This window comes from Erinaceus europaeus, chromosome 15 (genome assembly GCF_950295315.1).
Source record: "Erinaceus europaeus chromosome 15, mEriEur2.1, whole genome shotgun sequence".
Classification (NCBI taxonomy): domain Eukaryota; kingdom Metazoa; phylum Chordata; class Mammalia; order Eulipotyphla; family Erinaceidae; genus Erinaceus; species Erinaceus europaeus.
In genome coordinates, this window is record NC_080176.1 from 5,840,833 (window position 1) to 5,868,556 (window position 27,724).

The 27,724-nt window shown below is 58.4% G+C and overlaps 1 protein-coding gene across 5 annotated transcripts; it reads right to left on the reverse strand.

The window, feature by feature from the left end:
* Positions 1–14: 14 nt before the first annotated feature.
* On the reverse strand, positions 15–26,942 carry MAPK8IP3 (mitogen-activated protein kinase 8 interacting protein 3). 5 transcript variants are annotated; one of them, XM_060172640.1, is made up of 33 exons: positions 26,559–26,942; positions 16,909–17,029; positions 16,750–16,820; positions 16,591–16,682; positions 15,611–15,634; positions 15,046–15,097; positions 12,339–12,585; positions 11,931–12,033; positions 11,742–11,860; positions 7,803–7,814; positions 7,507–7,524; positions 7,115–7,172; positions 6,865–7,017; positions 6,407–6,488; positions 5,689–5,819; positions 5,478–5,534; positions 5,232–5,399; positions 4,852–4,978; positions 4,220–4,315; positions 3,964–4,119; positions 3,565–3,730; positions 3,288–3,470; positions 2,982–3,171; positions 2,787–2,900; positions 2,634–2,714; positions 2,495–2,562; positions 2,269–2,417; positions 2,022–2,193; positions 1,830–1,943; positions 1,703–1,741; positions 1,400–1,579; positions 1,170–1,319; positions 15–1,104 (listed from the first exon to the last, which is right to left on the reverse strand). In XM_060172640.1, exons 1-33 carry the CDS (start codon positions 26,871–26,873, stop codon positions 983–985), a joined length of 3,930 nt encoding a protein of 1,309 aa, XP_060028623.1. In that variant the 5' UTR covers positions 26,874–26,942; the 3' UTR covers positions 15–982. The 5 variants fall into 5 exon arrangements, with proteins under 5 accessions (XP_060028623.1, XP_007528072.1, XP_016045874.1 ...); XM_007528010.3 differs by lacking the exon at positions 15,611–15,634 and having other exon boundaries at positions 14,953–15,094; XM_016190388.2 differs by lacking the exon at positions 15,611–15,634 and having other exon boundaries at positions 14,953–15,097.
* Between the last annotated feature and the right edge of the window lie 782 nt (positions 26,943–27,724).

A 27,724-nucleotide genomic window follows, 5' to 3' on the forward strand; every position in this document is an offset into this window, starting at 1 on the left:
TAGGGACGGGTGCGTTCCCGGGCTAAGACGTTTATTACATACACAGCAGATACATGGGTTCACATTCGGGGCCAAAGCCAGAAGGGTCATCACCTAGCCCTCCCCCAGCTGCACGCACCTGGCTAGGCCCAGTCACTTCCCGACCCAGTGGGGACAGAGGAGACAGACATCACAGTGGCGAGGGTGGGGCTGCAGCGGTGGTCGACTGGGCTGGGGGGTGGCTACCCAAGTTCTGTGCTTGTCTGGTGGGAGGGGGTGGATGCCCCGAGCTGCAGGATAAGGCCTGGGCAGGGGGGCTTGCTGTCCAGGGCGGCCCCCTCAAAGCAGGCGGGCTCCTGTCCTCAGCCCGAAGGGAGCAGGCCACCCCGCCGGCCTGAGGCACTTGGGAGCTGGCTCCTCCAGATGGGAGGCAGGCCCCACAGCCCACCTCCCCCCGACACCTGAGGACTTGCCCCGAGAGTTGGGGCCTCCCCTTCTTCCTGAGGCCTGAGATAGCCCACCCAGCTGCTTCTGGGAGGACAGGACTCTTCCTGTTCTGAGGGTGGGCCTTCTGGCCAGAGAGCCAGGGGTATGAGTCAGTGAGGGGAAGGCAGTGCAGCCCGCCACACACAGGACGGTTACGGGGCTCAAGCAGGGTGGGCACCTGTTCTGAGCAGCTGCCCTGAGGAGATGGGTACGTGCTATCATGCCAGTTCCCTGGGCAGTGGACTGGGGGCACCCCCAGGGCAGTAGGCAAAGACATGGGGTCTGGAAGGAAGATGGGGTAAAGTCTGTCCTGCCTGTGAGTGGGGGTCCTGGATGAGTGGGGTGGGAAGCCCCTTCAGGGGCTGGCGCCGGCCAGGAGCCACTACTAAGTCACCCTCCCCAGAGCGACCGCTAGCCTGTTTTCCCCTCCCTGCCGGCAGGCGGAGGCCCTCAGGTGAAAGCTGAAGTTGAGAGGTTAGAGGGGCATGAGGGCCTATGTACACGGTGCGGGTGGGGCTCACTCCGGGGCGTAGGACACCTGCCACACGATGATATGGCTGCGCTCAGCCTTGGACAGCACCGGCTTCACCTGGCCGATGTCCCCCACACTCTCCTCCGCCTCGTCATCCTCGCCGTCACCTGCAGGGAAGACGTGTGTGACGGGGAGGTCACCCTGGGGCCCCATCGGCCAGGCGCACGCTCACCTATGCGGAAGTCGATGTAGCCCTCGCCGCCGCTCAGCACCAGCGCGCTCTTCAGCTTCTGGCTCTCGGGGTCGGAGGCGGGGGCGGCTGGCCCCGGGCCCTCGGAGGGGCTGTCCAGGACACTGCCATTGAGCGTGGCCAGCACGTTCCCTGGGGGGTGGGGCACGGGGACCTCAGCAAGGTGGCCCGAGGAGCCCGGGACACAGCCCCGTGGGAGGGGCGGCCCTCACCTGGCACTGAGACGAAGAACTTGACGGCATCTCGGTGCCCGTGGAAGCAGAGCTGGGCCTGGGCCATGGAGCAGTAGGGGATGAAGCTGCTGGCCGACTTGTCGCTTGGGTCGTCGCCGTACACGTGGATGACGCCGCCTGGGCGGGCCCCCTCCCCAGACGTGGGTGAGGTCTTGTTGGCTGTGACGGGGAGGGCACAGAGGGGGGCTGAACCCCGCGGGGACAAGGTTCTGGCCAGAGGAGGGCCCCTGGGGCCATGCCGCACCTAACCTGGCTCCTTCCTTCCGAAGGAGCTTGTCTTACCTCTGAGCCCCAGGAGCTGGCCTCGGTGCAGGACCACGGCTGGGGGTGGGAGAGTAGAGGGTCACAGCAGCTCGGCACCCCAGAGGCCTTGCAGGGACCCCCCCCCCCCCCCCGGCGGGGCACTTACTCTCCGTCAGTGGGATGGAGATGACCACGCCGTTGCCAGTGCCCACCCAAAGGCGGTTGCCCGCTATGAGCAGGGCTGTGATGCGCACGAAGGAGAAGCCCAGCTTGCCCGTGCCTGTGGGGTGGGGGCGGGGGTGTCAGCAGGTGCTGTGTGAGCTGCCCGCCCTGCCACCGGCCGCCCCTCAGCCCTCACCCAGCATCTTGCTGACGTAGGGCTCGATGTCCACGTCCTGCAGGTGCTGATGCGTGTGCGCGTGGTAGAGCCGCAGGGTAGAGTCCAGGCGGATGGACACCCATACCCCGTCGCCGATCCACGCCAGCTGCCGCACCTGGCTCTCCCGCCGAGGGTGCGCGTCAAACGACTTCTGTGGGCGGGAGGCCGTCAGGGTGGGGTGCCAGCGGGCTGGAGGTGGGCTCCCGGGAGGAGAGGGCGCACACACCTCTATCTGCATGGTCTTGGGCTGGATGACGTGCACCTTGTTCTTGTAACCGCACCACACGCGGTCGTACACCACAGCCATGCAGCGGATGGAGTGGTGTGGGTGGCCCAGGTCCATCAGGTGGTAATTGCTCAGGTCCCACTGGCCATCTGCAGGGGGCAGGGTGAACTCAGGCAGGGACCCCCTGGCTCCTGCCCAACCCCACCCACCAGCGTGCCTGCCTCACCCTCGCCTCGGTGGAAGATGGCCAGAGTGCCATCTGCCAGGGCCACCAGCACTCGCCCCTTGACGTGCCTGCAGCGGGAGGGAGAAGTGAGAGGCCGCCGGCCAGCCGCCCCATCCCGCCCTCCTTGCCCGTCACCTACACCAGGCTCAGCACAGAGTCCTTCAGCTTGATGGAGTGCAGACACTTGTTCCAGTTGGCCACGGCCGAGTGCACATAGAGCCTGGGGGGAGGGAGTTAGAGCCAGGTGGGCAGAGCTCCTGGGCACCCTCCCCCTGCCCAAAGGGCCACCTACCAGCCATTCTGGGCTCCCAGCCACATGGTGGGTGCCGCGCTGCTGCAGGGCCCTGCCGGCTCTGCGCTGGGCTCCTGCTCGGGGGGCGCACCGCTCATCTCCACCTCTGGCTCGCTGTGGAAAAGAAGGAAGCAGCTCCAGGACGCTGCCGGGCCACCTCTCCCATCCCCTCAGGACTCCCCTCAGTGAACTCACCTGCCAGGCGGGGCGCTGGGCGTCGGTGTAGGGGTTGGGTCGGTGAAGACGTGCTCCGTGAGGGGCCCAGGCCGCACAGCTGCCGTGTCAGCCTCACTTGACCCAGAGTCGGGCACCTCAGTGGCCTCCGTGGCCTCCTCGGTGGACTGGGCTGGGTTGACTTTCCCGTTGGCGACTGCAGCCACCTCCCCTGTGGGAGGAAGGAGCGGCGTCGAGCAATGAAAGGAGCAGTGAGCGGGCAGCCCAGAGCAGACCTCACCAGACCTTCATCTGGCTGGCCCTCCCCTGGTCCTCCCCGGCTCTCACCCCTGCTCTTATCCAGCACGGGCGTATCCCCTCGGGAGGAGCAGTTACTGCGGGGCACGTTGCAGCGGGTGGCGCAGCCCACCAGGGTGATGCCCGCCAGCACGCCATCGGCACCTGAGTCCTCGGGGTTCACGTCGCTGTCCAGGAAGATCTCCCCGGGAGGGTAATCGCTGTCGCTGGCCGCTAGGGGACAGTCACCAGCCGTCACCCAGTGCCCAGGGTCAGGGAAGGTGTTCCTAGCCAGCACACTGTGAGCCAGGCTACCGGGAGCGCTCACCAGGGATGCTGGAGATGCATAAGACATGGGCATTGCAGACGGTGAACTGGTCCACCACGGTGCCTGGCTGGTTGGCATCGATGATGACCACCTTGCTGGTGGTCAGGGTGCTGGTGAGGACCCACACACGGCTGCACGTGGCGTCTGCCTCCACCAGCTCCTTCACCTGAGTCGGCACAGGGCAGGCGGGGGCTGAGGCTCTGGGGGCACAGCTGTTCCCAGCCTGGGGCTCCCTGCAGCTAGGCCTGTGGCCCTGGGCTCCGTGTGGGCAGCCTCCCTGCCTGCCTGTTGTGCTCAGGGAGGTACCTGGGGCCCTTGCCTTGGGGGAGGGAACCTAGGGGGTGCAGAGGCCCATGCACCCATGTGGGAGAGGCCAGGTGCCCCAGGGGCAGCACTGACCTTCTTCTCGGGGGATGTATGGCTGCTCTTGGGCTCCCCTTCTGCTTCTCGGTCGCAAGTCAGAGGGTCGCGGCCCGGCACCGACTTCACGGTGGCCGCTGGGTCCTCTTCGATGGGCCGCCACCCACTCAGGTTCACACCCGCTGCACACCACAGCTGAGAACAGGCCATGAGGTTGATGGGGCCGACCTGGGGACACAGCTAGGGGTGGGGCTCCCCTGTCCCGAGCCAGCATGCCTGGCCCCAAGCACCTCACCTTCATGGTGGGGTCCTTCTCCACCAGTGGGCGGCAGTACACCGGGACTGGCACGTTCTTCATCCTTGTGTCCTCCTGGCCCCCATTGGGGCTCAGCTGTAGACACAAGACAGGCAAGTAAGTGTCCGCCCATGGCTCACAGATGCAGGCACAGGCTGGACATGCCCTCCCTTCAGCATCAGGGCTGAAGCCTGGCCCGGGCCCAAACTTCTCTCCTGGGGCTCCAAGAAGTGGGGCTCTGTGGGGCTCCCTGGGCATCTATCTACCCCTTGGCCTGTAGACTCCAGTTGCAGGCTCTGGCCCTGCTTGTACTAGGCCCGAAGACCCCGCCCCCGCAAACTCCACATCTGCTCGCACTAGGCTGGCTGGGTCCCGCCCCCGCAAGCCCCGCCCCTGCTAGTACTAGCCAGCAGGCCCCGCCCCCACAAGCCCTGCACTGGTGTCTGGCAAGCCCCGCCCCCGTAAGTCCCGCCCCTGCTAGTATTTGGCCCGCGGGCCTCGCCCCAGAAAGCCCCGCCCCCGCTAGTGTTTGGCCGGTAGGCCCCCCAAGCCCCGCCCCTGTAAGCCCCGCCCCTGCTAGTATTTGGCCGGCAGACCGCGCCCCAGAAAGCCCCGCCCCCGCAAGCCCGCACCTGCTTATACTTGGCCGGCAGGCTCCAGCCACAGGCCTGCAGCCGCCCGTCGTCATTGCGCACGTGTTCGCGCACCTGCCGGTACTGCTCGCGTTTCTGCTCCCGCCGCGCAGAGGACGTGCAGTCGCTGGAAGGGGAGCAAGGGCGGGAAGCGCTCAAAGTGCAGCCCCACAGGCTCCTTCACCCCAAGGCGGGCGGCCCAGAGGTTCTGTTGCCACCAGCACAGACCCCACACTGCACCCTCCACCTTCCTTGGCTTCCCACCTGCAACCAAACCCCGCGTTTCGGAACAAGCGGGACACTGGACTTCCAAACAGATCCGTGTGTCCCCCGCCTCACGGAGGACCCACTGGCACCAGCTGGTAGGTTGGGTCACTCACTCGTCTGGGAAGAACTCCAGGGGCCGGCTGCCTGCGATCTGGCACATGGCGTGGTTGCGGCGCTGGCTGAAGCCGGCCGTGGTGGGCGACTTGTAGTGGATGTTCACCGAGGGGTAGGAGCGCTTGGCGGGGGGCGGGCTCGAGGAGGAGCTGAACAGGCGGCTGAAGCTGCAGGAGGCAGGGGGTGAGCCATGGCCGAGGGGGCCCTTCTGCCCCAGGCCCACGCCCTCCCCGTGCCCCACTCACAACTGCCAGATGGTGGACTTCTTCTTCTCCTGCACAGATGGGTGCTCCCGGGAGGCTCTGCAGCGGGGAGGGAGGGAGCCCCTCTTGGCCAGTGCCCAGCTGCCCACACCCCACTGCCTGGCGCCATGGGGACACAGGGACCCAAGGGGACTGGTAGGGCCCACCGGAGCTGGCCTCCATCCTGGCCAGACCAGCAGCCCGGCCCCCACACCTGATCATCTCAGTCCAGCGCACGGCCTCCTGCAGCTCCATCAGCCGCTCCTTGTACTGGTTGCGCTCCATGAGCACGCGGGCCATCTCCACTCGCGTGAAGCGGCGGCGCTGGGCCATGGGGATCTTGTCCTGGGGATGTGTGTGTGGACTCAGCAGGGTGGAGCTGAGCTGGGCCTGGGGCCCAGGTCACAGGGGAGAGGGCCTCCCCCCCCCCAGTCTGCCCTCACTCCACCCCCGTGATGTGATGTGTTTGGTCACAGCATGGCGGTTTTACACCTAGAGCACCCCCACCCCACCCCAACTCCATCCACACTAGCAAGTGGGACTGGCCTGGGAGCATCAGGCTCACTCCATCCTGGCTGGACGCTCTAGGCTTTAGGTGCCACGTGGGTACAGGGGTGCAGCTGGGGCGCAGCCCCCAAGGGCCGGTGTTGGGGAAGAAGGGGTGCAGGGAGACAGGCACCTCCCTGTGTGGCCCCAACACCTGGCACTGCAGGTCAGGCCCCACTTGGGGGCCAAGGCCCTGCTCAGCAGGCAGGGCTGGTGGGGCGGGTGCTCTGCCCCTCAGGCGGTCTGGCAGGACCTGGGGATGCTGCCATGTCATCCCCACAAGGAGCCACCAGAGCTAGCAGTCCTGGACACCCAAGACACCTGCTGTCCCCATGTCACCTGAGTTGGCAGTGGGGACCCCAGGCCCAGGCTGAGGGAGAAAGTACCAGCTCTGTGCAGAGGGAGCTGCTCACGTCCTCCACCTCCTCCTTGGGCTCCCGGCGGGCTGTGATGGCCTCCGACTTCACTCTGCAGGACGGAGAAGGCCGTGCACTGGGTGAAGGCCCTGCTGCGCCCCGCCCCCCCCCCCCCCCCCCCAGGAATCAGGCCCTGCGCTTCTCTGCAGGACCCACACACACTGGCTGGTCAGTGCTGGGGAGGCAGAGGGCGGCCCAGGGTGGGGCTGCCCCAACTCCAGCCCCTCTTTGAGAATGGGGTGAGGGGCCAGCAGGCACATGGGAGCCTCCTGGGTCTTGCAGATGTGGAGCTGGGAAGCAGTGGGGGCACCCCCCCCTTCAGCTGAGGGCTGTGAGGCAAAGCTGAGGGCTGTGAGGCAAGGCGAGAATGCACATCCAGGAGGGACATGCTCGTGAGGGGACACCAGGCGGGCTCACGTCCCACTCACCGCCGCAGCTCCTCCTCCAAGTCCTTAATCCGGCTCTCCAGCCTGAGTTTGGCCTGCCGGGCGGCCTCCAGGTCCCCCTTCAGCACCTCCTGCTCCCCTGACAGCTGGTCCACCTTGGCTATGAGGTCGTTCTTGACCACGTTCAGAGCGTTTCTGGGAAGAGGCAGAGGGAGAGAGTCCAGCTGAGCTGTGGGTCCCCCTGCCGTGCACAAGAGGCTCCCAGGCCAAGGCAGAGGGGCGGGGCTCTTACTTGGTCTCCAGCAGCTGCGAGTTCTCCAGAAGCAGGTTCCCCACCTCCTTGCCCATCCCTGAAACAACAGGGCAGAGGCGTCACAGGTGCCCTGCCAACCCAGCCTGGTGCAGTCCTAGGGGCTGCCCTGGTGATGATGCCAGCCTGCAGGGGATGGGTGACCCCCTATGGGCAGCATCTGGCCTGGTGGGACCTCCCAGTGCTCAGAGGTGCCACCCTGCAGCCCCAGAGTGGGCCCAGACTGTGCTCTGAGGGCAGGTCTGAATCCCAAAAGTGCCCAGTGAGGCCCTTCAGGCCCGCCTCTGGGGGTGCCCATGCCCCACCACGCACAACAAAGCAGCTGCCCGGGTAGCACTCAGAGGATGTGGAGGGTGGCGCTGCAGGCGTCTTACCAAAGAAGTCATCGCGCACTGCGGAGTCCGGGCGGGTGGGAGGAGGGAGACAGCACAGCGGGCGGGAGGGAGGGGGGAGCGGGAGAGAAAACAAGCGGATTAAGCTCCTGTCCACAGCTGGGGTGTTTCCAGGCTACTTCTCATAGGGCTGGGGGGGGGGGGCGGGTACAGGAGGGGGTGGTGCCAGCTACTCCTTCCAGAAGGCTGACACGGGTGGCTCAGTGACCAGGCCAAGAGCAAAAGCGCGCGTGCCCGGGGTGCCCAGGCTGTGCACCACGGGCCGGGGACATACACACCTGAGAACTCCCCTGGCGTCCGGTGAGGCAGGCGGGGAAGAAAGCGACAAGGTCAGTGGGTGACTGGAAGTGACAAATGACCCTGATTACAGACAGCCCAGCAGCAACAGCCTCACATGTGGAGGGGAAGGAATCAGTGGGTGCCCAAGGCCGTAGGGCAGGGGCAGGGAGAAGGGAGGTCTGGGTAGACACCCCCAGGTCTTCAGGCCTGCACAGCCTCACTGCTCCCAGCTGTTAAGGGAGGGGTGATGGATGGCCTGGGAGGTGGCGTAGTGACTAGAGGATGGCCTTCAAGCTGAAGGTCCCAAATTCAGCCCCTGGAATCATATATACCAGAGTGATGCTTTGGTTCTCTTATATTTTTTACCAGAGCACTGATTTATGGTGGTATGGGGGGTTGACCAGGGAATTTAGAGCCTCAGGCATGAGAGTTTCTCTAACCATTATGCTATCTACCCTCATCTTGTGTGTGTGTGTGTTTATTACAACAGTCTTAAAATATTTTATAAAAAAAAAATGAATCCAATTACAAGGAAGACTAAGGCAGGTATAAACCTATGGGACTACATCAAATTAAAAAGCTTCTTCACAGCAAAAGAAACCACTACCCAAACCAAGAGACCCCTCACAGAATGGGAGATCTTTACATGCCATACATCAGATAAGAGTTTAATAACCAACATATATAAAGAGCTTGCCAGACTCAACAACAAGACAACAAATAACCCCATCCAAAAATGGGGGGAGGACTTGGACAGAATATTCACCACAGAAGAGATCCAAAAGGCCGAGAAACACATGAAAAAATGTTCCAAGTCTCTGATTGTCAGAGAAATGCAAATCAAGACAACAATGAGATATCACTTCACTCCTGTGAGAATGTCATACATCAGAAAAGGTAACAGCGGCAAATGTTGGAGAGGGTATGGGGTCAAAGGAACCCTCCTGCACTGCTGGTGGGAATGTCAATTGGTCCAACCTCTGTGGAAAACAGTCTGGAGAACTCTCAGAAGGCTAGAAATGGACCTACCCTATGACCCTGCAATTCCCCTCCTGGGGATATATCCTAAGGAACCCGACACATCCATCCAAAAAGATCTGTGTACACATATGTTCTTGGCAGCACAATTTGTAATAGCCAAAACCTGGAAGCAACCCAGGTGTCCAACAACAGATGAGTGGCTGAGCAAGTTGTGGTATATATACACAATGGAATACTACTCAGCTGTAAAAAATGGTGACTTCACCGTTTTCAGCCGATCTTGGATGGACCTTGAAAAAATCATGTTGAGTGAAATAAGTCAGAAACAGAAGGATGAATATGGGATGATCTCACTCTCAGGCCGAAGTTGAAAAAAAAATTTTATAAAAAAAAAAAGATTTATCTTAGGGCTGGGCAGAGGCACATCTGATTGAGTACACACAATGTGCAAGGACCCAGGTTCAAGCCCCCCCCATCCCCACCTGCAGGGGAGCTAGAGATAGAGGGGAGCTGCAGGTGTCTCTCCTCCCCTCTATCTCTATGTCTGGCTGTCTCTATCCAATAAATAATAAAAAAAAATTATCTCAGGCTTGAACCTGATCCCCATGGCATTAAAGGGAACTTCAGTGCTGTGTTTGTTCTCTTTCATTTTCTCTCTCTCAGCTTCTCTGTTCCTTTTTTTCTTTCTTTTTTTTTTTTTTTTTTAAGATTTATTTGTTTGTTACTGAGATAGGAGGAGTAAACCAGATCAGCACTCTGGTACATGTGATGCTGGGGATCAAACTTGGGGCCTCATGCTTAATTCAGTACTCTAGTCCCTGGGTCACCTACAGAGTCGATGACTCTAAAATAAAGAAAGGGTGAGAGACAGAGGAGAGACATTACAGCATTGCGCTACTGTTCACGAATCCCCCACTAAGCTTAGTGCTCCTATGTGAGGGCTGGGGGCTTGAACCTATGTCAAGTGCGGCACTCAGTCAGAGGAGACTCTGCAGTGTGTAGCAATGAGAGGTGGGGTACCCAGCCCAAAGGGAGTCCCTTCAAGTGCATGAGCCCCCAGCTGGAAGCTGGAAATGGCCTAGGCAGAGAGCAGCAGCTGATGACCCAGGACCCAGGGACCATGGGCGTCCCCGGGTCACAAAGCTCTTCTCTGCCTCCCTGCATCCGACACCAGACACACAGCCGCCGGTCAGCCCGGGAGGCACAGGACCGGCAGGCTGGGCTCCATCATGCGGAACAGAACATTGGTTCTGCCGTCTTGCTAATGAAGCGCGTGTTCAGGATGGCCGGGGGCTGTTCAGCCAGGTGCAGACGGTGTGAGGACTGCTTCCCACACGGCAGAAGCCACCCCCACGCCACCTTCCAAATCGGTCTTGCCAGTGCTCACGTGATGGTGGTTTGTGGTACCTCCTCCTCTCATTTCTTCTAGGAGGGAGGTCACACCCAGGGGCTGACCACAGGCAGAGTCTCTCCTGACCAAACCGTGCTGGGCGTGGGGCCTCTCCCCCATGACCTTCAACCAGGCCTTCCCTTTGGCTACCTTGGGGGAAATGAGTGTAGGGCGTGGGAACTCAGAGCCTGTGCTAGTGAGCTGTCTGCAGGAGGGCCAGCAGCAATGCAGTGGGTTCCATGTGGTCGAGCTGGAGATGCTGACGGCATGAACCCCCTGAGGGCCGTGCACTCAGTCCTGTCACAGGATGGAGGGAAAGAGGACAGAGGCTGCAGTATCTGCCCTCATCCCCGGGCGGATGCTCTCGGCTTCCTCGGGCAGCAGGGAGCCCATGCTAGGCCCTGGGAACCTCGCCCAGACAGGCTAACTGTCCTCTGCTTGTGTACTTCCCTGGGCTTCTGGCAAATTCTCAAAGCCCTAGAGCACATGGTGAGATGAGCTACAGCACAGGCACACAGGGGCCACCAGAAGCACATGGGAGTCATCAGTGCCCGAAGGCCAGGCCTTTTCCCTGGGTCCCCACAACATAAATCTAGCCCAGACCAGCCAGAGATGTGGGCATAGTGGCAGCCTGTTTCAGCAGAGGCCACAGCTAGGTGGCTGGGGTTGAGGTGGGGCTGTGGAGACCTGCAGGAAAGTGAGTGCTCAGGGTTAGGGGGGACCCACAGAGGAAGATGGCTGAGCTGAGGCTAACTCCTGGGTGCCATGGCCCCAAGAAGGTATCACCAAGACCAGCAAGCACATGTCACACTCATGCTAGTTTCAGTGGTTTGTGGAATTGTTGGCATATGATCGGAAGCTCATTTCACTTTTCCAGAAATAAGTACCCAGCTTTGGATATAGCTGGTTTCATCTGGACTACCTAGAGGCATATAGCTTTGTTCTGAATGTTACTTCTGTGTACTACGTTGACCGTAATTACGTCTTTCCTACTGCTCTGGAGAAAAAGTCCATTGAAGGTGCCCACTGCTGGGGGTTCAGTTAGTGCAGTGCTACAGGTGTCTCCCCTTCCTCTCCCTGTGGCTCTCACCCCCTATCAAATAGAAGACAAAAGGGCTGCAGGGAGTATTGGAGTCATGCAGACACTGAGCCCCAGCAATAACCTGGTGGCAAATAAAAAAAAAAAAGGTAAAAAGCTGGGCACAGAAGTGGACAAACAGCTCAGCAAGCACGGCCCCAATTCCTTCCCTGGCACCAAAACCAAAGCTGTGACCCTTGAGACAGTGGGTGGGTGCCCACCAGGTGAGACCAGCAGTCTGAGTGGCCCTCAGGCGGGGGTGTGGGGCCGCTTTACCACATCTGCCAGGAATGTGCCCACTCTGCCCAGGCTCCCCAGCAGGGGGCGGCCCAGGATGCAGGTTGGCAGAGGGCTATTGGGGGGCAAGCTGGGCACTGGGGCGGGCATATATGAACTGCATCCCTCTGGGGCACCCTGAGCCCGAGTGTGGCATGACAGTGAGGAGGCTCCAGCCCTTCTGAGGAGCCTTCTCCACCCCACCCCACTCACCCAGAAGGTCAGCACCCTCATCCACGTCCCCGATGACCTCGGAGCCCGCAGTGGACAGCTCGTGGTACAAGGAGTCAGTGTTGATGCCAAAGGCCTTGTTGACGATGCCCTGGGTGGGGCTGTGGGGATACAGTGCAGCTCAGTGGGCCAGTCTCTTCCCCGGCAGCCCCCAGACACCCGGCCCAGCACCTGTTGCCTGTGCGGTCCAGCCGGGGCTCCCGGACCACATCCAGCTCCGGGGTGGAGTCGATGATGTCCTGGACATCGGACCACTCGTCACTGCTGCCCATGCCTGGGGGTGTGGGAGTGGGTCAGGGCCCTCAAGTCTGGACAGTCAGGAAAGTGCTTTTTCCACCCCAGCTGGGACTGCGGGTGAGGGGTCCCCAGAGCACTCCGCAGTGGGTCTGGCCTCCCAGCTTCCTACCTCCTGTCCAAAATCTCGCCTCCCTTTCCCCCAGTCAGAATGTGCTGGGGGTAGGAGGCCAGTGGCTGGCTGAGGCTGAACTCCGTCCCCATGTGCCCGTGTCAGATCCCACCCCCAGGGCCTGGGACTGTGAGAGCATCGGAGAAGAGGCGAGTGGGTGCGGGCGTGCGCACCGATGCTGACGTTGCGCATCTCCTGCGTGACCTGCACCTCCATGTTGCGGCTGTTGCGCTTCTCTCGGGCGCGTCTGCCATTCTTGGGGCCCCCGGCGTAGTCCCCCGGGGGCTGCAGGCACTCATTCAAGGGTGTGACGGCCGCTGAGGGCACGGAGGACGTGGGCGTGTTGGACTTGGTGCCTGTGGTGCTGGGGGTGGCAGCCGCCGAGGACTGACCCGACTCGGACATCTCGTCATTGGGGCCCTGGGGTCAAGCACAGGACAGGACAGCTGGTCCTGGGGCCACCGAGGCCCTGGCTCCAGGGTGTCTGGCTCATGGGCCTCCCCCAGCCCCCACTGGCTGACTCCTGGAAGCCTGCCTCCCCACCCCCCCCCCGGGCCTGGCTGCTACACCCTGGCCTGGCTGAAGCTGCCACTGACCAACCTGCTCCATGAACACAGCCACCCTAATGCAGGACCACAGCCTGCGCGTGACGGGGAGGCGTGTTCCGGTCACCTGTCAGGTCCACGCGGCACTGGACAGACACCCTCTGCCCATGTGGGCAGCCCCAGGTCAGCAGGAGCATGCCCGCCTCGCAGCCACAACTACGCAGAGCACAGCTGTGTCCACCATCATGGCGTGGACACCATCATGCTGCAGCCTAGTGAGCCTAGGTCTGGACGGGGAGGCAGGGACATGTCCTCCTGGGGGAGGGGAGCGCCTTAGTAAAAACAGCCCCACCCGGTGCCTGACCAGGAGCCTGAAATCTCGTGGCTAAGGCCAGCACAGCACGCTCCTCACAGGTGAGAGGAGCATGACCTTGGGGGTGTCCTGACCTCTGCCCCGGCCCCCCCGTGGGAGAGCTCTCCTACAGCCCTCCTGTGGGAAGAGCCGAGGGTGGGGAGGCCAGCTTCAGCCTGGGACACAGCTTCAGCACTGGGACTGGCTCAGCCCCCCACCCCTCATACTGAAAGGCAAGGTGAGAGGGACAGGGTGTTCAAGGCAGATCTTGCCTCTCCTGGGAGCTGGAGCTCCACCCACAGGCCAACTCTGCTTTGACTGCAAGCTAGGCCCCACAGCACTCTCAGTGGGCGCCCACCTCATGGCTGTCCTTCAGGATGCCTGGGAACACGTGGTTGTCACCTCTGAGGGTGTGCCGTGACACTCTTGTGGCTTAAGGCACCCCCCTGGGGGGGTACGGCACCCTTCAGCCAGCCTGTCCCTCCTTTGGGAAGTGTCTCTGTATAAACACCTCTGACTGGGCTCTGGGTCTCCGGTTTGGGCCAGCCTGAGGTGAGAAACCTTTCCTCTCCACATCACCCCAACAGCAAGTGGGGCTCCGCGTGCCATCTCTGTGATGGAACTCACTGCACGTGCAGGGAGGTGCCGGAGGTGCCGGAGGTCCGGGCCACACCTCAGGGAGCCGCCTCAGCACTGGACTTCCAGGGCGCCTCAACCCTGCCAGCCTGTGCAGGCCAGTCTGCCCCCAGGCACCCCTGTGGGCCACCACTTACCCAGGGCACTGCCCCTGGCCACCACTTACCTAGAGGCCAACCTCTCAACCTCCTAAACATCAGCGGGGGCAGAGACCTCCACACGCAAAGACCCCCACTGCTAGCCGCCATTCCTCACCATGAGTAGCCACAACTGTTTGGTTAAAACACTGAAAATACAGTACATAAAAACAAAAAATAAAACAAAAGACAACAAAAAAATTAGAACCTTAAAACCTAGAGCACGAAATAAAAGTAACTAAATGTAACTGCTTAAAATTAAAAAAAAGAAAGAAAACTCAAATGAAACACACTGATGAACTAAAATCAAACAGAAAGGACTTAGAGAAAGAAGATTCCAGACATCGCCGGTGAGCGAGGAGGTGACGAGGAGAGAGGCAGTGCGCACACACACAGGTAAGGGGACACCCGGGAAGGGGGGAGCGGCCCCCACTCACAGGGAGGCCCCACAGTGGCTCAGAGGGACAGTGATGGGAACGGTCAGAGTCAGCAGGTGAGCTATTCTGGACACCCAGGGGAGAGCCCAGGCTCCCACAAACCAAGCCAGTCTCTCAGAACAAGTCAGCAAGAGCCGAAGCAGAAAGGAAGCTTCTAGAAGTGCAGGCCCCAGTAAAGCACCTCGCCCAGCCCTAGGTGGCACCTGCGGCCTGCAAAGCTCCTCCAGTGGCCTCTGCAGGAACCCAGTAGCTCCAGGCCGGCCTCTGCTCGCAGTGGTCCTGACCTGGGAGTGGCCCGAGTCTTGTGCCCACGCCACCAGACCCTGTGCTCATGGCCTAGGAGCCAGGGCGCACTTTTAGGACCCCCAGACTCAGCAGTGACAACATGCCAGGCAGCAGGGACTGCCAAGGCAGAGAAGCTGCCTCCTGCAGCCGGTTCTGGGGGGCAGCACAGCCCCTGAGCAGCAGGAACACAACCCACTTAGGGAAGAGGGCGGCTGTCACTAAGCTCAGCCCTAACAGACGCGGGACCCCCAGCTTCTGCTCCCCCATCACCAGCCTCCGGCATGCCTCAGGCCAACCGAGGGTTGGTGGCGAAGGACAGGCTTCCGGAATGAACCTGGGGCCATGCGAGCCCCTTCTTCACGGCACTCACGGCACCCACAGCACGGCAACAAAACCTGGTAGCTGGAGCTGAACTGCAGCTGGCCGAGGTCACTCAGGTGCCAGTGGTCCCCCGCAGGCACGAGCTGGCCCCCCATCTGTGCACGTACCATGCCGTCAGCCAGGGGGAAGACGTTCAGAGAGGTGGGGCGCTCCTTCCTGCTGGGGTGATGAGAGAAAAAGGGACGTGGAGGTTAGACCTGGCTCAGGGATGGAGGAAGAGAACTTTTTGGAATGTGATGCCTTCCTGAAGCAGGGTAGGAGGCTCCTACTCCATCTACAGCACCCTCATCACACGGGCTGTCCCACGTGTGCCGTCCCATGACATCACTGTCACATGGACTTGAGCAGACACTGTTGGGGGAGGGTAAGGCATCGGGCACAGCCGCACAACCTGCCCCCCAGGCAGCACTGCAGCAGGGCCGCTGTCTGTGGGGAGATGCCTCTGTGCCCGCTCCTCCTCCTGGTCCCCCCAGTCTCCTCTCAAACCCACTGGCCCCAGACAGGGCCTCGGCTGTGCGAGGGTGAGCAGGGTGGCAGGCTAGGCTGTGCCGGGAGTGACACTCCCACTGTAGCTCATCCCCAAGGTGACTACTGCTGACCAGAGCCTGCCAGGGTGCCTCAGTTAGCCGGCACGCAGCCCAGGGGCAGCCCGAGGCCCCGCCAGTGCTTTACCTTTTCCTCCATGACTGGCGGGGACTGTGCGCAGCGACAGACATGGTCAGCACAGGACAGAGATGGGAGACATGGTTAGAGCAGCAGCCGCTCATGCAGGGCACACGCCCCACAGACCACACAGAAGCACAAGGATGTCCAACGTGATAGGCCGCAGGCATGTACCCCCCGAATGCCCTCTGGAGACCCCCTCAGTGGTGACACACAGCCAGGCACTGGGCACACAGTGACAGCATATGGCACACGGACATGGAGACACGTGCTGACAGCACACAGGCCTGTGGCTACACGCAGGAGCCTGAGCACTGGCCCCCAAATGGAACTAGGAATGGAGAGCAAGGCCAGCGAGCTGACCCTCCCACAGGCCGGGCCGGGGAAGCGTCTCCTGCCTGGTGCTCGGGAGACCATGGCACTGTAGCTATGGTGAGTCATGCCCACCCTCACTCAGGGGAGCAGGACTGTGGGTGCCCTTGACAGGGTCCAGGGGAAACCAGGACAGCCCCCCCATTCCAGCTCTCTGGGACAGGCCTGGGGGCTGCATGTCGGGGGAGGCCTGAGGGGGCAGCACCCATGGATCACCCTCTGCTGGAGTCCGAGGCCCATCCTGCCCAGAGGTGACTAAGGACCCTCCCTGCCAGGTGGCAGATCTAAGAAGGAGGCCCCACAGCCACAGCGGGCCCTGAGTTTCCCAAGGGAGGAGAGTTCCCACACTGGGGGTGGGGGCACCCCAGAGCAAGTCCACGTGTACCCAGGAGTCCTGGATGAGGGCCGGTCCAGCAGGGAGAGCTAGAGGGGCAGGGCTCAGGGCCCCAGCCACCTGCCTATTAGGGGGCATATCCAGGGAAGCCCTCCACCTGCAGGCACAGAGGAGGGATGGATGCAGGACCCTCTGGGTAACATCTGCTAGTGCGGGAGCCCACATGCCCCGGGAGCCCCATCCATCAGAGTCAGGGCCCAGCTCAGGGCCCCCAGCCGCCTACCTCCGCCCCGGCAGGCTGCTCTCTGTCTGGCTGTTGCCCCCGACTTGCTGCATCTTGGAGCGCTCAATGTGTTCCACGTAGGTCTGGATCATCTGTGGAAAGAGCCCGTGAGGCGCCTGCCTTCTCCAGTCTCGGGCCCCTCGGGTCGGGCACACGCACCTCGGTGTGGCGCTGGTGCAGGGCGTTGTATTCCTTCTTCATCTCCGCCTCCCGCTCTTCCAGCCTGGAGACTGAGAGAGCACAGTCACAGCCGCTCCGAGGTGTGCGGCGCCCAGAGTCCCTGTGCTTCCACGGGAAAGCAGGGCGGGGCCCACTCACTCTGGTCAGCGTAGTTCTTGGCCTTGAGCTCCAGCTGGCGCGTCTGCAGCTCGTAGTGCTCCACCTGCACCTGCAGCTCCTTCTTCTCCTGCTCCAAGGCATCTTCAAACTCGATGAACTTCTGCACGCCAGAGTAGCGGGGGCAGGAGGCCGCATCAGGGCGGGTGGTCTAGGACCCCGCCCTCCCCGAAGCCCCACCCCAGGGCCCTGCCTCTGCCAGAAAGAGGAAGCCCTCTTGAGCCTGTGTCCGGCAGGTGCGCAGCCCCGGGGATTCGCACTACTTTCTGCATATGTCACTCCATTTCCTGCAGGGGACAAGACTAAACTCCACAGCAAAGGGGCAGCTGGTGCTGTATGCAGCCGGGCTTCCCCTGCCTCTGCACCACGGTCACCGCTCCAGGTGCCACGGTCACTGCACCACCAGCCACAGAAAATGTCACCCCGTTTTTCTTTAAAGAAAAGAGGGGGTTGGTATTGGCGCACCTGACTGAGTGTACACATTACCACGCACGAGCCCCGCTCCCCCACCTGCATGAAGCAAGCTTCACAAGCAGTGGAGCAGGTCTACAGGTGCCTCTCTTTCTCTCTCCCTCTCTATCTCCGTCTCCCTTCTCAATTTTTCTCTGTCCTATCACAATAAAATAGAAAAAAAAAGGGGGGGGGGAATAGCTGCCAGGTGTGTGGATTCAGTGATAACCCTGGTGGCAAGAAAGAAAGAAAGAAAGAAAGAAAGAAAGAAAGAAAGAAAGGAGGGAGGGAGAAAAAGCAGGGATGGGTCTTGATTTGGAGTCTTCACTTTACACTCTAAGTTTCTGGGCAAAATATTCATGAAGCCAAGTGGAGAGAAAGTGTTTTTCAAATTCAAACAAACTCTTGGGGCAGGAGACAACTCAGTGGTAGAGCATACAACCTGCATGCCTGAGGGCCTGGGAGGTGGGTATAATGTTGGACTGTCAAGCATGAGTTCCTGAGTTCAATCCCCAGTACTCTGGTTCTCTCTCCCCTCCTATCTCTCATTAACAAATAAATCAGCGAGTTGGGCGGTAGTGCAGCGGGTTAAGCGTAGGTGGTGCAAAGTGCAAGGACCGGCTTAAGGATCCCGGTTCGAGCCCCCAGCTCCCCACCTGCAGGGGAGTCGCTTCACAAGCGGTGAAGCAGGTCTGCAGGTGTCTGTCTCTCCCCCTCTCTGTCTTCCCCTCCTCTCTCCATTTCTCTCTGTCCTATCCAACAACGACGACATCAAAAACAACAACAATAATACAACAAGGGCAACAAAAGGGAATAAATGTTTTTAAAAATCTTTAAAAAAAACTTTAAAAGGATCAATCTAAAAAAAAGGGGGGGGGAGTCGGGCGGTAGCACAGCGGGTTAAGCGCACGTGACACAAAGCTCAAGGACCGGCATAAGGATCCCGGTTCAAGCCCTGGCTCCCCACCTGCAGGAGAGTCGCTTCACAGGCGGTGAAGCAGGTCTGCAGGTGTCTGTCTTTCTCTCCCCCTCTGTGTCTTCCCCTCCTCTCTCCGGTTCTCTCTGTCCTAACAACGACAACATCAATAACAACAATAACTACAACAACAATAAAAAACAACAAGGGCAACAAAAGGGAAAATAAATAAATATAAAATAAATTTTTAAAAAACTTTAAAAAACGGGGTAGAGGGAGGGAGAAAGGAAGACTTTCATGGCTGAGGCCCATGTGTGCTACAGCCGAGTAAATGCTCTGAGGTGAGTCTCTCTCTCTCTCTCATAAAAATAAATACATGGGGAATCGAGCGGTAGCGCAGCGGCTTAAGTGCAGGTGGCGCAAAGCGCAAGGACGGGCCTAAGGATCCCGGTTAGAGCCCCCGGCTCCCCACCTGCAGGGGAGTCACTTCACAGGTGGTGAAGCAGGTCTGCAGGTGTCTTATTTAATTCTTTTAATATTTATTTATTCCTTTTGTTGCCCTTGTTTTATTATTGTAGTTATTATCGTTGTTGTTATTGATGTTGTTGTTGTTAGGTAGGACAGAGAGAAATCAATAAATGAGGAGAAGACAGAGAGGGAGAGAGAAAGACAGACACCTGCAGACCTGCTTCACCGTTAAGCCTGTCCTGTGCTTAACCCACTGCACTACCGCCTGACTCCCTACAGGTGTCTATCTTTATCTCCCCCTCTGTCTTCCCCTCCTCTCTCCATTTCTCTGTGTCCTATCTAACAATGAGGACATCAACAACAACAACAATAACTACAACAAAAATGAAAAACAACAAGGGCAATAAAAGGGAAAATAAATTTTAAAAAAATAAATAAATACATGGAAGTCAGGTGGTAGCATAGCAGGTTAAGTGCACGTGGTGCAAAGCACTAGGACCAGCATAAGGATCCTGGTTCGAGCCCCCGGCTCCCCACCTGCAGGGGTGTCACTTCACAGGCGGTGAAGCAGGTCTGCAGGTGTCTTTCTCCTTCTCTGTCTTCCCCTCCTCTCTCCATTTCTCTCTGTCCTATCCAACAACGACGACATCAATAACAACAATAACTACAATAAAAAACAACAAAGGCAATAAAAAGTGTCAGGAAATTGTGAGGATGTGGTTGAGCTTAGCAGGGCTTGACTTGAGGGGACATACATCCTGTCAGTCTCTCTCTCTTTCTACTGAGAGGGTGAGCAAGGAGGGACAAACCCCCCCCAAGGTTTGCCTCCTCTTAGCAGACTCCCTGCCTCACAAAGCACCCTGCATTCATGATACTATGGCCTGCTCCCTTATTATCTACATACTCCCCACCCTTTCCATTCCTTTGATCTATCTTCTTTCTACCCTCAAGCCCCTCCCTGCCTGCAGGGTAATAGTATTTATCCTACCAGTTAAAACCCTCGCAACAGTTGCTAAGGAAGTTTCTACCTTTCCCAGTCCCTTTTGCCTTTCTCCACCCCTTTCCTAACCATTTCCGTTTCTGACTTGCCACTACCGGGTCCAACTCTTAAATGCCTCGGCTCTCTGATCAATAAAGGATTGAATCACCTTGCCACCACCTGCTCTGCTCCTGGGTCATCTCTCTCGCTTCACTGAGTGAGTAGAAGCCCAGGCTGGCTCTGGTCGTGTTCTCTCCAACCCAGAGAATATGCACCTGAGAAGAGGCACCCCCACGCTAGCCCGCCAAAAAAGGAATAAACATTTAAAATAAATAAATACATAAGGAAAGTTTATTTTTAATTTTTAAAACTTATTTTTGTGTTATTATTTTTTTTTAAACCAGAGCACTGATCAGCATTGGTTAATGGTGGGGTGGGGGCTTGAACCTGGGACTTTGGAGCCTCAGGCATAACCATTATGCTATCTACTTCCACCCAACTTTCTTTTTTTTTATTTAAAAAGCCAAATGCACTCCTGCAAGGTCAGAACTGAAGACACTGTGAAGCACTGCCCCTCAACCCTCCTAGGAGGACAGATGGTACCCAATGCAATTCCTACAACAGCCATAAGGGGGCGCCACTCACAACTCCATTTTACTGAGTAGGGGCTGGGGTGGCAGCATACCTGGTAGAGTCCCCACCTAGAGCAGAGCTGGAGGGTCATTCTGCAGCAAGCAAGCACACTGTCTGAGTGAGCTGTCTTTTTGGCACCAAAAAGGTGATTTTTAAATTAATTAATTAATTAATTAATTATTACCACCAGAGCACGGCTCAGGTTTGGCATACAGCGGTGTGGGGGTTTGAATCTTGGACTCTGAAGCAAAAGGATGATATTGGGGAATTAATGTTTTACATTCAACAGTAAATACAATAGTTTGTACATGCATACAAAAGGATGATTTTTAAAAAATATATTTATTTATTGGATAGAGGCAGAGAGAAATTGAAGGGGGGACCTACAGCACTGCTTCATCATTTATGAATCTTCCTACAGGTGAGGACTGGGGGCTTGAACCCAGGTCCTTGTGCACGGCAGTATGTGCACTCAACCAGGTGTACCACTGCTCAACCCCAAAAAGGTGATTTTAAAACACGTATTCCTGAGGTTGGGAGGAGACACAGTGGGTAGAACCTGCATTTGAGAGGCCCAGGGGACCATCCCAGCACCACCTGTACCAGAGGGACATTCACTCTCAACTAAAAAGAATAAACCTGGGAGTCAGGCGGTAGCGCAGTGGGTTAAGCGCAGGTAACGCAAAGCACAAGGACCGGCGTAAGGATCCTGGTTTGAGCCCCCGGCTCCCCAGCTGCAGAGAAGTTGCTTCACAGGCGGTGAAGCAGGTCTGCAGGTGCCTATCTTTCTGTCTCCCTCTGTCTTCCCCTCCTCTCTCGATTTCTCTGTCCTATCCAACGACAACATCAATGGCAACAACAAGTGCAACAAAATGGAAAAAAATGGCCTTTGGGGGCCGGTAGGTAGCGCAGCAGGTTAGGTGCACATGGAGCAAAGTTCAAGGACCGGCATAAGAATCCCATTTTGAGGGCCGCTGTCATCAAAACTGCTTGGTACTGGAACATGAACAGACACACTGACCAGTGGAATAGAATTGAGAGCCCAGAAGTGAGCCCTCACACCTATGGACATCTACTCTTTGACAAAGGTGCCCAGACTATTCAATGGGGAAAGCAGAGTCTCTTCAACAAATGGTGTTGGAAACAATGGGTTGAAACATGCAGAAGAATGAAACTGAATCACTGTATTTCACCAAATACAAAAGTAAATTCCAAGTGGATCAAGGACTTGGATGTTAGACCAGAAACTATCAGATACGTAGAGGAAAATATTGGCAGAACTCTTTTCCACATAAATTTTAAAGACATTTTCAATGAAACGAATCCAATTACAAAGAAGCCTAAGGCAAGTATAAACCTATGGGACTACATCAAATTAAAAAGCTTCTTCACAGCAAAAGAAACCACTACCCAAACCAAGAGACCCCTCACAGAATGGGAGAAGATCTTTACATGCCATACATCAGACAAGAGTTTAATAACCAACATATATAAAGAGCTTGCCAGACTCAACAACAAGACAACAAATAACCCCATCCAAAAATGGGGGGAGGACTTGGATAGAATATTCACCAAAGAAGAGATCCAAAAGGCTGAGAAACACATGAGAAAATGCTCCAAGTCTCTGATTGTCAGAGAAATGCAAATAAAGACAACAATGAGATATCACTTCACTCCTGTGAGAATGTCACACATCAGAAAAGGTAACAGCAGCAAATGCTGGAGAGGGTGTGGGGTCAAAGGAACCCTCCTGCACTGCTGGTGGGAATATCAATTGGTCCAACCTCTGTGGAGAACAGTCTGGAGAACTCTCAGAAGGCTAGAAATGGACCTACCCTATGACCCTGCAATTCCCCTCCTGGGGATATATCTTAAGGAACCCAACACATCCATCCAAAAAGATCTGTGTACACATATGTTCTTGGCAGCACAATTTGTAATAGCCAAAACCTGGAAGCAACCCAGGTGTCCAACAACAGATGAGTGGCTGAGCAAGTTGTGGTATATATACACAATGGAATACTACTCAGCCGTAAAAAATGGTGACTTCACCGTTTTCAGCCCATCTTGGATGGACCTTGAAAAAATCATGTTGAGTGAAGTAAGTCAGAAACAGAAGGATGAATATGGGATGATCTCACTCTCAGGCAGAAGTTGAAAAACAAGATCAGAAAATAAAACACAAGTAGAACCTGAAATGGAATTGGTGTATTGCACCAAAGTAAAAGACTCTGGGGTGGGGAGAATACAGGTCCATGAAGGATGATAAATGACAGTGGGGGTTGTATTGTTAAATGGGAAACTGGGGAATGTTATGCATGTACAAACTATTGTATTTACTGTTGAATGTAAAACATTAATTCCCCAATAAAGAAATAAATTAAAAAAAAAAAAAGAATCCCATTTTGAGCCCCCGGCTCCCCACCTGTAGTGGGGTCGCTTCACAGGTGGTGAAACAGGTCTGCAGGTGTCTTTCTCTCCCCACCTCTGTCTTCCCCTCCTCTCTCCATCTTTCTGTCTTACCCAACAATGATTACAACAACAACAACAATGATAAACAATAAGGACAACAAAAGGGGAAACAATAGCCTCCAGGAGCAGTGGATTTGCACTGCAGGCACCCATCACCATCAGTAACCTTGGAGGCAAAATAAATAACTAAGTAAATAAATCCAATAATCCTGGGGTCGGGCGGTGGTGCACCTGGTCGGCACACATGTTACCATGTGTAAGGACCTGGGCTCAAGACCCTGTTCCCCACCTGCAGGGGGGAAGCTCTACACGTGGTGAAGCAGGGATGCGGGTCTTTTGCTCTCCCCCCTCTCTCAAACCCTTCCTCTCAGCCTCTGTCTCTATGCAGTAAGTAAGTAAGTAAGTAAATAAAACATAAGGGTTGAAGAAATACCGTAACAGTTATGCAGAAGGCTTTTACGCCTGAGGCTCCAAACTCTCAGGTTCAATCCCCAGCACCATCTGAAACCAGATACATGCTCAGCAAGAACTCTGCTCTGTGGCTCAGTGTGGCTGTGTTTTCTTTTCTTTTTTTTTATTTATTCATGAGAAACATAGGAGGAGAGAGAAAGAACCAGGCATCACCCTGGTACGTGTGCTGCCAGGGACTGAACTCAGGACCTCATGCTTAAGAGTCCGATGCTTTATCCACTGCGCCACCTCCCGGACCTTGTGGCTGTGTTTTCTGTTTTTAGTTTGTACTAGAATACTACTCAGCTCTGTTTTATGGTGGTGCTGGGGACTGAACCTGGAACTGTGGGGCTTCAGGCATAAGTGGCTCTTAGAACCATTATACTGTTTCCCCCGTCCTCAGCTCTGGTTTTAGAATCTGCCTCCAGGTGAGTTTCCAGATGCCCATTGACACAGTCGATGGCTCTGGTTGTCTCAAATCTAGGGACAAAGTGGCCTTTCTCAACAGTTCTTGGGAAGGCAGGAATCAGACTGGCCCCTGGGGTGAGGGGTGAGGGAAGCCAGGCCCCAACCTGGGCAGGCAGCACAGGGTGGCTCCTCAGAGTCCAAGCACCTTGGTACTTGTAGGGCGCCAGCGGGTGCTCTGAGCTGCCAACGCAGGACATGCTCCCGCGGCCTGTGTGTGGGTGTGGTGGCAGTGTGGGATCAGCTCCCTGGGACGGGAGCCGCCCTCCCACCATCCAGAGACTGCCCACATGTGGCACCTCACACCACACAGCTCTGGTTTCGGGGAAGGACATGGGGAGGGGGGAGGAAGGGGCACCCCCAACACCAGGCTGGAGTCTTCCAAACTCAGGGTTCAGGGATGGCCTGAAACAACCCCAACAAATGGCTCAGGGCTTGACGTGCACTGACTGTCCAGCATGGTGAAACACTCTGAGAGCCAGCTCAGACATCTGTTTCCAGAGGCCGCTCCGCAGCCCCAAGGGCAGCAGGTGAAGTGTCATGCAGGTGCCTGACAGAGATTGCTACCTGGCAGAGATTGGGCTGGCACTGCCCGGCGAGCCCACTCGTCCCCAGCTCACCAGAGACATGGGGGTGCTGCTGCACTGTCAAGTCCTGAGGCCTTGGCAACTCTTAAAGGCTGGCTCTGCAGGCAGGGATCCACATCTGACCTCTTGTCCTGCCTCCAAGGCCATAGAGGGCACACCTGAGGGGGCCTCAGGGAGTGGCCTCTAGCAGACTGGGTGTGAGGTAGTCAAGTTCATTCAAGACAGAAAGTTCTGAATAGCTCCTATAAAACATTACTTTGCAGCTGGAAACCTTGCTTTGGAAGAACTTGCTCAGCGCTGGCCCTGGAGGTAGGTATGTGCACAGAGAGGGACGTGTGTGTGTGTGTGTGTGTGTGTGTGTGTGTGTGTGTGGTGGAGGGGTTTTGCACCGCTGAGGCCACTGGGGGGACTCTGCTCCCCAGCTCTGTCCCGCCGGGCTCCCAGGCAGAGGGTGCCGGTTACATAACCGGAAGCCAAGGGGAGCCGCCTCCTCGTCAGGACCAAGGACAGCAGCGTTCCAGCTGGGTGACGCGGGTGTTACTAGCAGACTCTGCAGCGCTGGGGGTTGGGAGACACACACACACACACAAACCACACAGACCCCTTCCCAATACACCCCACACACACACACACACACACACACACACACCCCACACCACCACCCCTCCTGGAAGCACCTGGGAGATCCCTGAGATCCACCCCTCTCTGTGGGATGAGGGAGAGCCCCTCCCCATTGCCAGGGTAACTGCAAATCAAAGATCCAGGCCACCTGCCACCATCACCAGGCACCTCCAATCTAGAAAGCTCCTCCTTGACCAGACAGGGCAGGCCAATCCCCCATGGCCAGCTACCACCCTTCCATCCCCTCCTGCCCCCAGCCAGAGCACCAGCCCAGTGCTGCCCACTGGGTCGGGTGGGTGTGAACAGAAGTTGCTCGGCAGGATGGGCATCCCAGGGTCCCTGCAGGCACCAGCGGCTTGGCCTACCCCTGCCTGCACTCTGAACCCCAGCCCACCGCAACTCCCACCTCCCTGCAAGGCTCCAGAAACACCCAGGCAAGGGGGCAGGTCTCACAGCGGCCTCCCCAACGTAGAGACCCCACGCCCAGAGAGGACCGCTGCCTGGCTCCGAGGGCACCACAGCCGCCACCTCCAGGTAATGTCACCTGGGGGCCCTCCTGCAGCCTGTGACCTTGGCCCCCAGGGCTGAGTCCCTTCCCAGGAAAGTCCCCGGCGCTAGATGCTCGCACCCAGAGCCACACAGTCAGTCCCAGGGAGCTGGGAGCTGGGGATGGGCACACACAACACTGGGTGTCTGCAAGTTCCTGCTCGCCAAAGGATGGCAAAGCGCCAAGCTGAGCGACCTCCAGCAGGACCCGGGGCTCACCCTCGAGGTGCCACACCCAGCACCTCCGCTCACCGGGACCCCAGCCACCCGGCCCCGTCTGCTCTATCTGCCAGTCGACCAGACACGGGGTGCCAGCCTAGCGACTTCCAGGCCAAGAAGGCACTGGACATGTGGCGTTTCAGAGCCCGAGTTTCTGGTCACCTCAATGTCAGCTCATGGTCAGCACTGGAGACGGAGGGCAGAGGACGAGGACGGCTCGGCACCTGCAGCCCCGGGTCACCCCTCACCTGGTGCTCCCTGTCACAGGCCTTCAGAAGTCCGCTCGAGGCACAAGTCTGACAAAGGCAGCCGAGGCAAACCCAACGCCCTCAGCTGGGGGCTTACAGTTCCAGTGACCAGCGGTGGGAGTCGGGGTCTAGGACGGCACACTGCCTCTCGCACGCACTCCCATTCATTCCCGCACACCTGCTGCAAACCCCCGGGGTCTGGGAGACAGCGAGGGGAGGGGAGGGGGTGGGGGAGACGCCGAGGGTGGTGTGGCAGGTGGGTGGGGGGCCGGGTTGTCTCGGGCAGTATCAGGGGGTGGCTCCTCCACAGAGCTAAGCCTCTGGGGCCAGGGCCAGGCTCTGTGAAACTGTCCCCGGGGTGTCCTCCCTGGCGGGGTGGGCTGTCCCACGAGGGTTTCCGGGGTGTCGGGGGTGTGCGCTCACCATTCAGCCCTCCTGCACCTTCCTCTGTGTTCCCGAGATGTCCACCCCGCTCTGCTGTGCCGTGGCCCGCCCCCAGGTGGCCCATCCCGCACATCCCCGTGTCCCCGTCCCCGTCCCCGTCCCCCCGGGTCCCGCGAGCCGGCCCGCGCCCTCACCTCCTCCGCCTGCTTGCGCAGCGCCTTCTCGCGCTCGTACTGGGTGAGCAGCTGCTCGTTGTCCTCGCGCAGCAGCTCCAGCTCCACCTCGTGCTCCTGGTTCTCGCCCAGCACGGCGTCCAGGTTCTCCAGCACCGTCACCACCAGCGGCATCAGCTCCTTGACCACCTCCTCATCGTAGCAGCGGATCAGCCGCTCAAACTCGCGGTAAATGGAACCGGCCAGGCCCGACACGCGCTCCGACATCACCGAGCCGGGGCCGTAGTCATCCTGGTACACGGCCACGCCGCTCTCGTCCATCTGGATCTCCATCATCGCGCCGGGCCGCCGCGCCCGTCCGCACCACAGCTGCAGGGCCGCTGTCACTCAGCGCCGGAAGTCCCGCCTTCCGGGGAGGGTGGGGCGCTGTCACTCAGGGTCAGGAGTCCCGCCCCCCTCGGGAAGGCCGTACCGGCGGCTCGGTGTCCGGAAGTGGCGACGCCGGAGTGGGGGGCGGGGCCTCCGCCCCCCAGCGCCGGAAGCCCGGCCCTCCTCGCTGAAGAAGGCGTCACCCGGCGCCGGAAGCCCCGCCCCCAGGGAGGTGGCTGCTATTGCTCGGTGCTCGGAAATGCTGTCGCCGAAAGGGCGGGTCATTGTCACTCACTCAACGCAGGAAGTTCTGCCCCTCACGACTTCAACTGCTGTCACTCGGTGCCGGAAGTTCCCCATCAGCGCCAGGTAGTCCCGACACCGAAAACTGCGAGGCTGCTGCCACTCAGCGCCCGGAAGTCCCGCCCACACGAGGGAGGGGCTGGGTCACGTCAGCGTCCCGCGGTCGCGACCCGTGACGTCAGAGCGCGCCTGAGTCCCAGTGGAGGGCGCTGTCCTCCTGGCCGCCCACGCTCGAGCCGCTGCCCGGCACCTGAAGGGGGGCGGCCATTCTGTAGCGCCTAGGGCCCTCTGCCCACCCTCGAGCACCACGAACGCGCAGCTGCTCGCTTGACTCGGAAAACCCAAGGTCCCAGCTCACCAGAAGACCCATCAGGGTAGCCAGTCTTAAGCAATGGGTTGAGGACGAGAGCCGTGAAGCACTGTCACACCCTTCTCACCAGATAAACTTCCAAAGGAAAACCCCAAATAGACTAGGAAACCTCTCCCCCGGTGGAAGGTGGAAGGGACCGAGCATG

Bases quoted from the DNA above. Each gene is read 5' to 3' on its own strand.
- MAPK8IP3 (XM_016190388.2), bottom strand. From the start codon at position 26,873: ATGATGGAGATCCAGATGGACGAGAGCGGCGTGGCCGTGTACCAGGAT. The intron at 12,034-12,338 runs GTGCGCACGCCC...CCACACCCCCAG, and splicing joins GATGCGCAACGTCAGCATCG to GCATGGGCAGCAGTGACGAG. The intron at 2,194-2,268 runs GTGTGTGCGCCC...TCCCGCCCACAG, and splicing joins CCAAGACCATGCAGATAGAG to AAGTCGTTTGACGCGCACCC.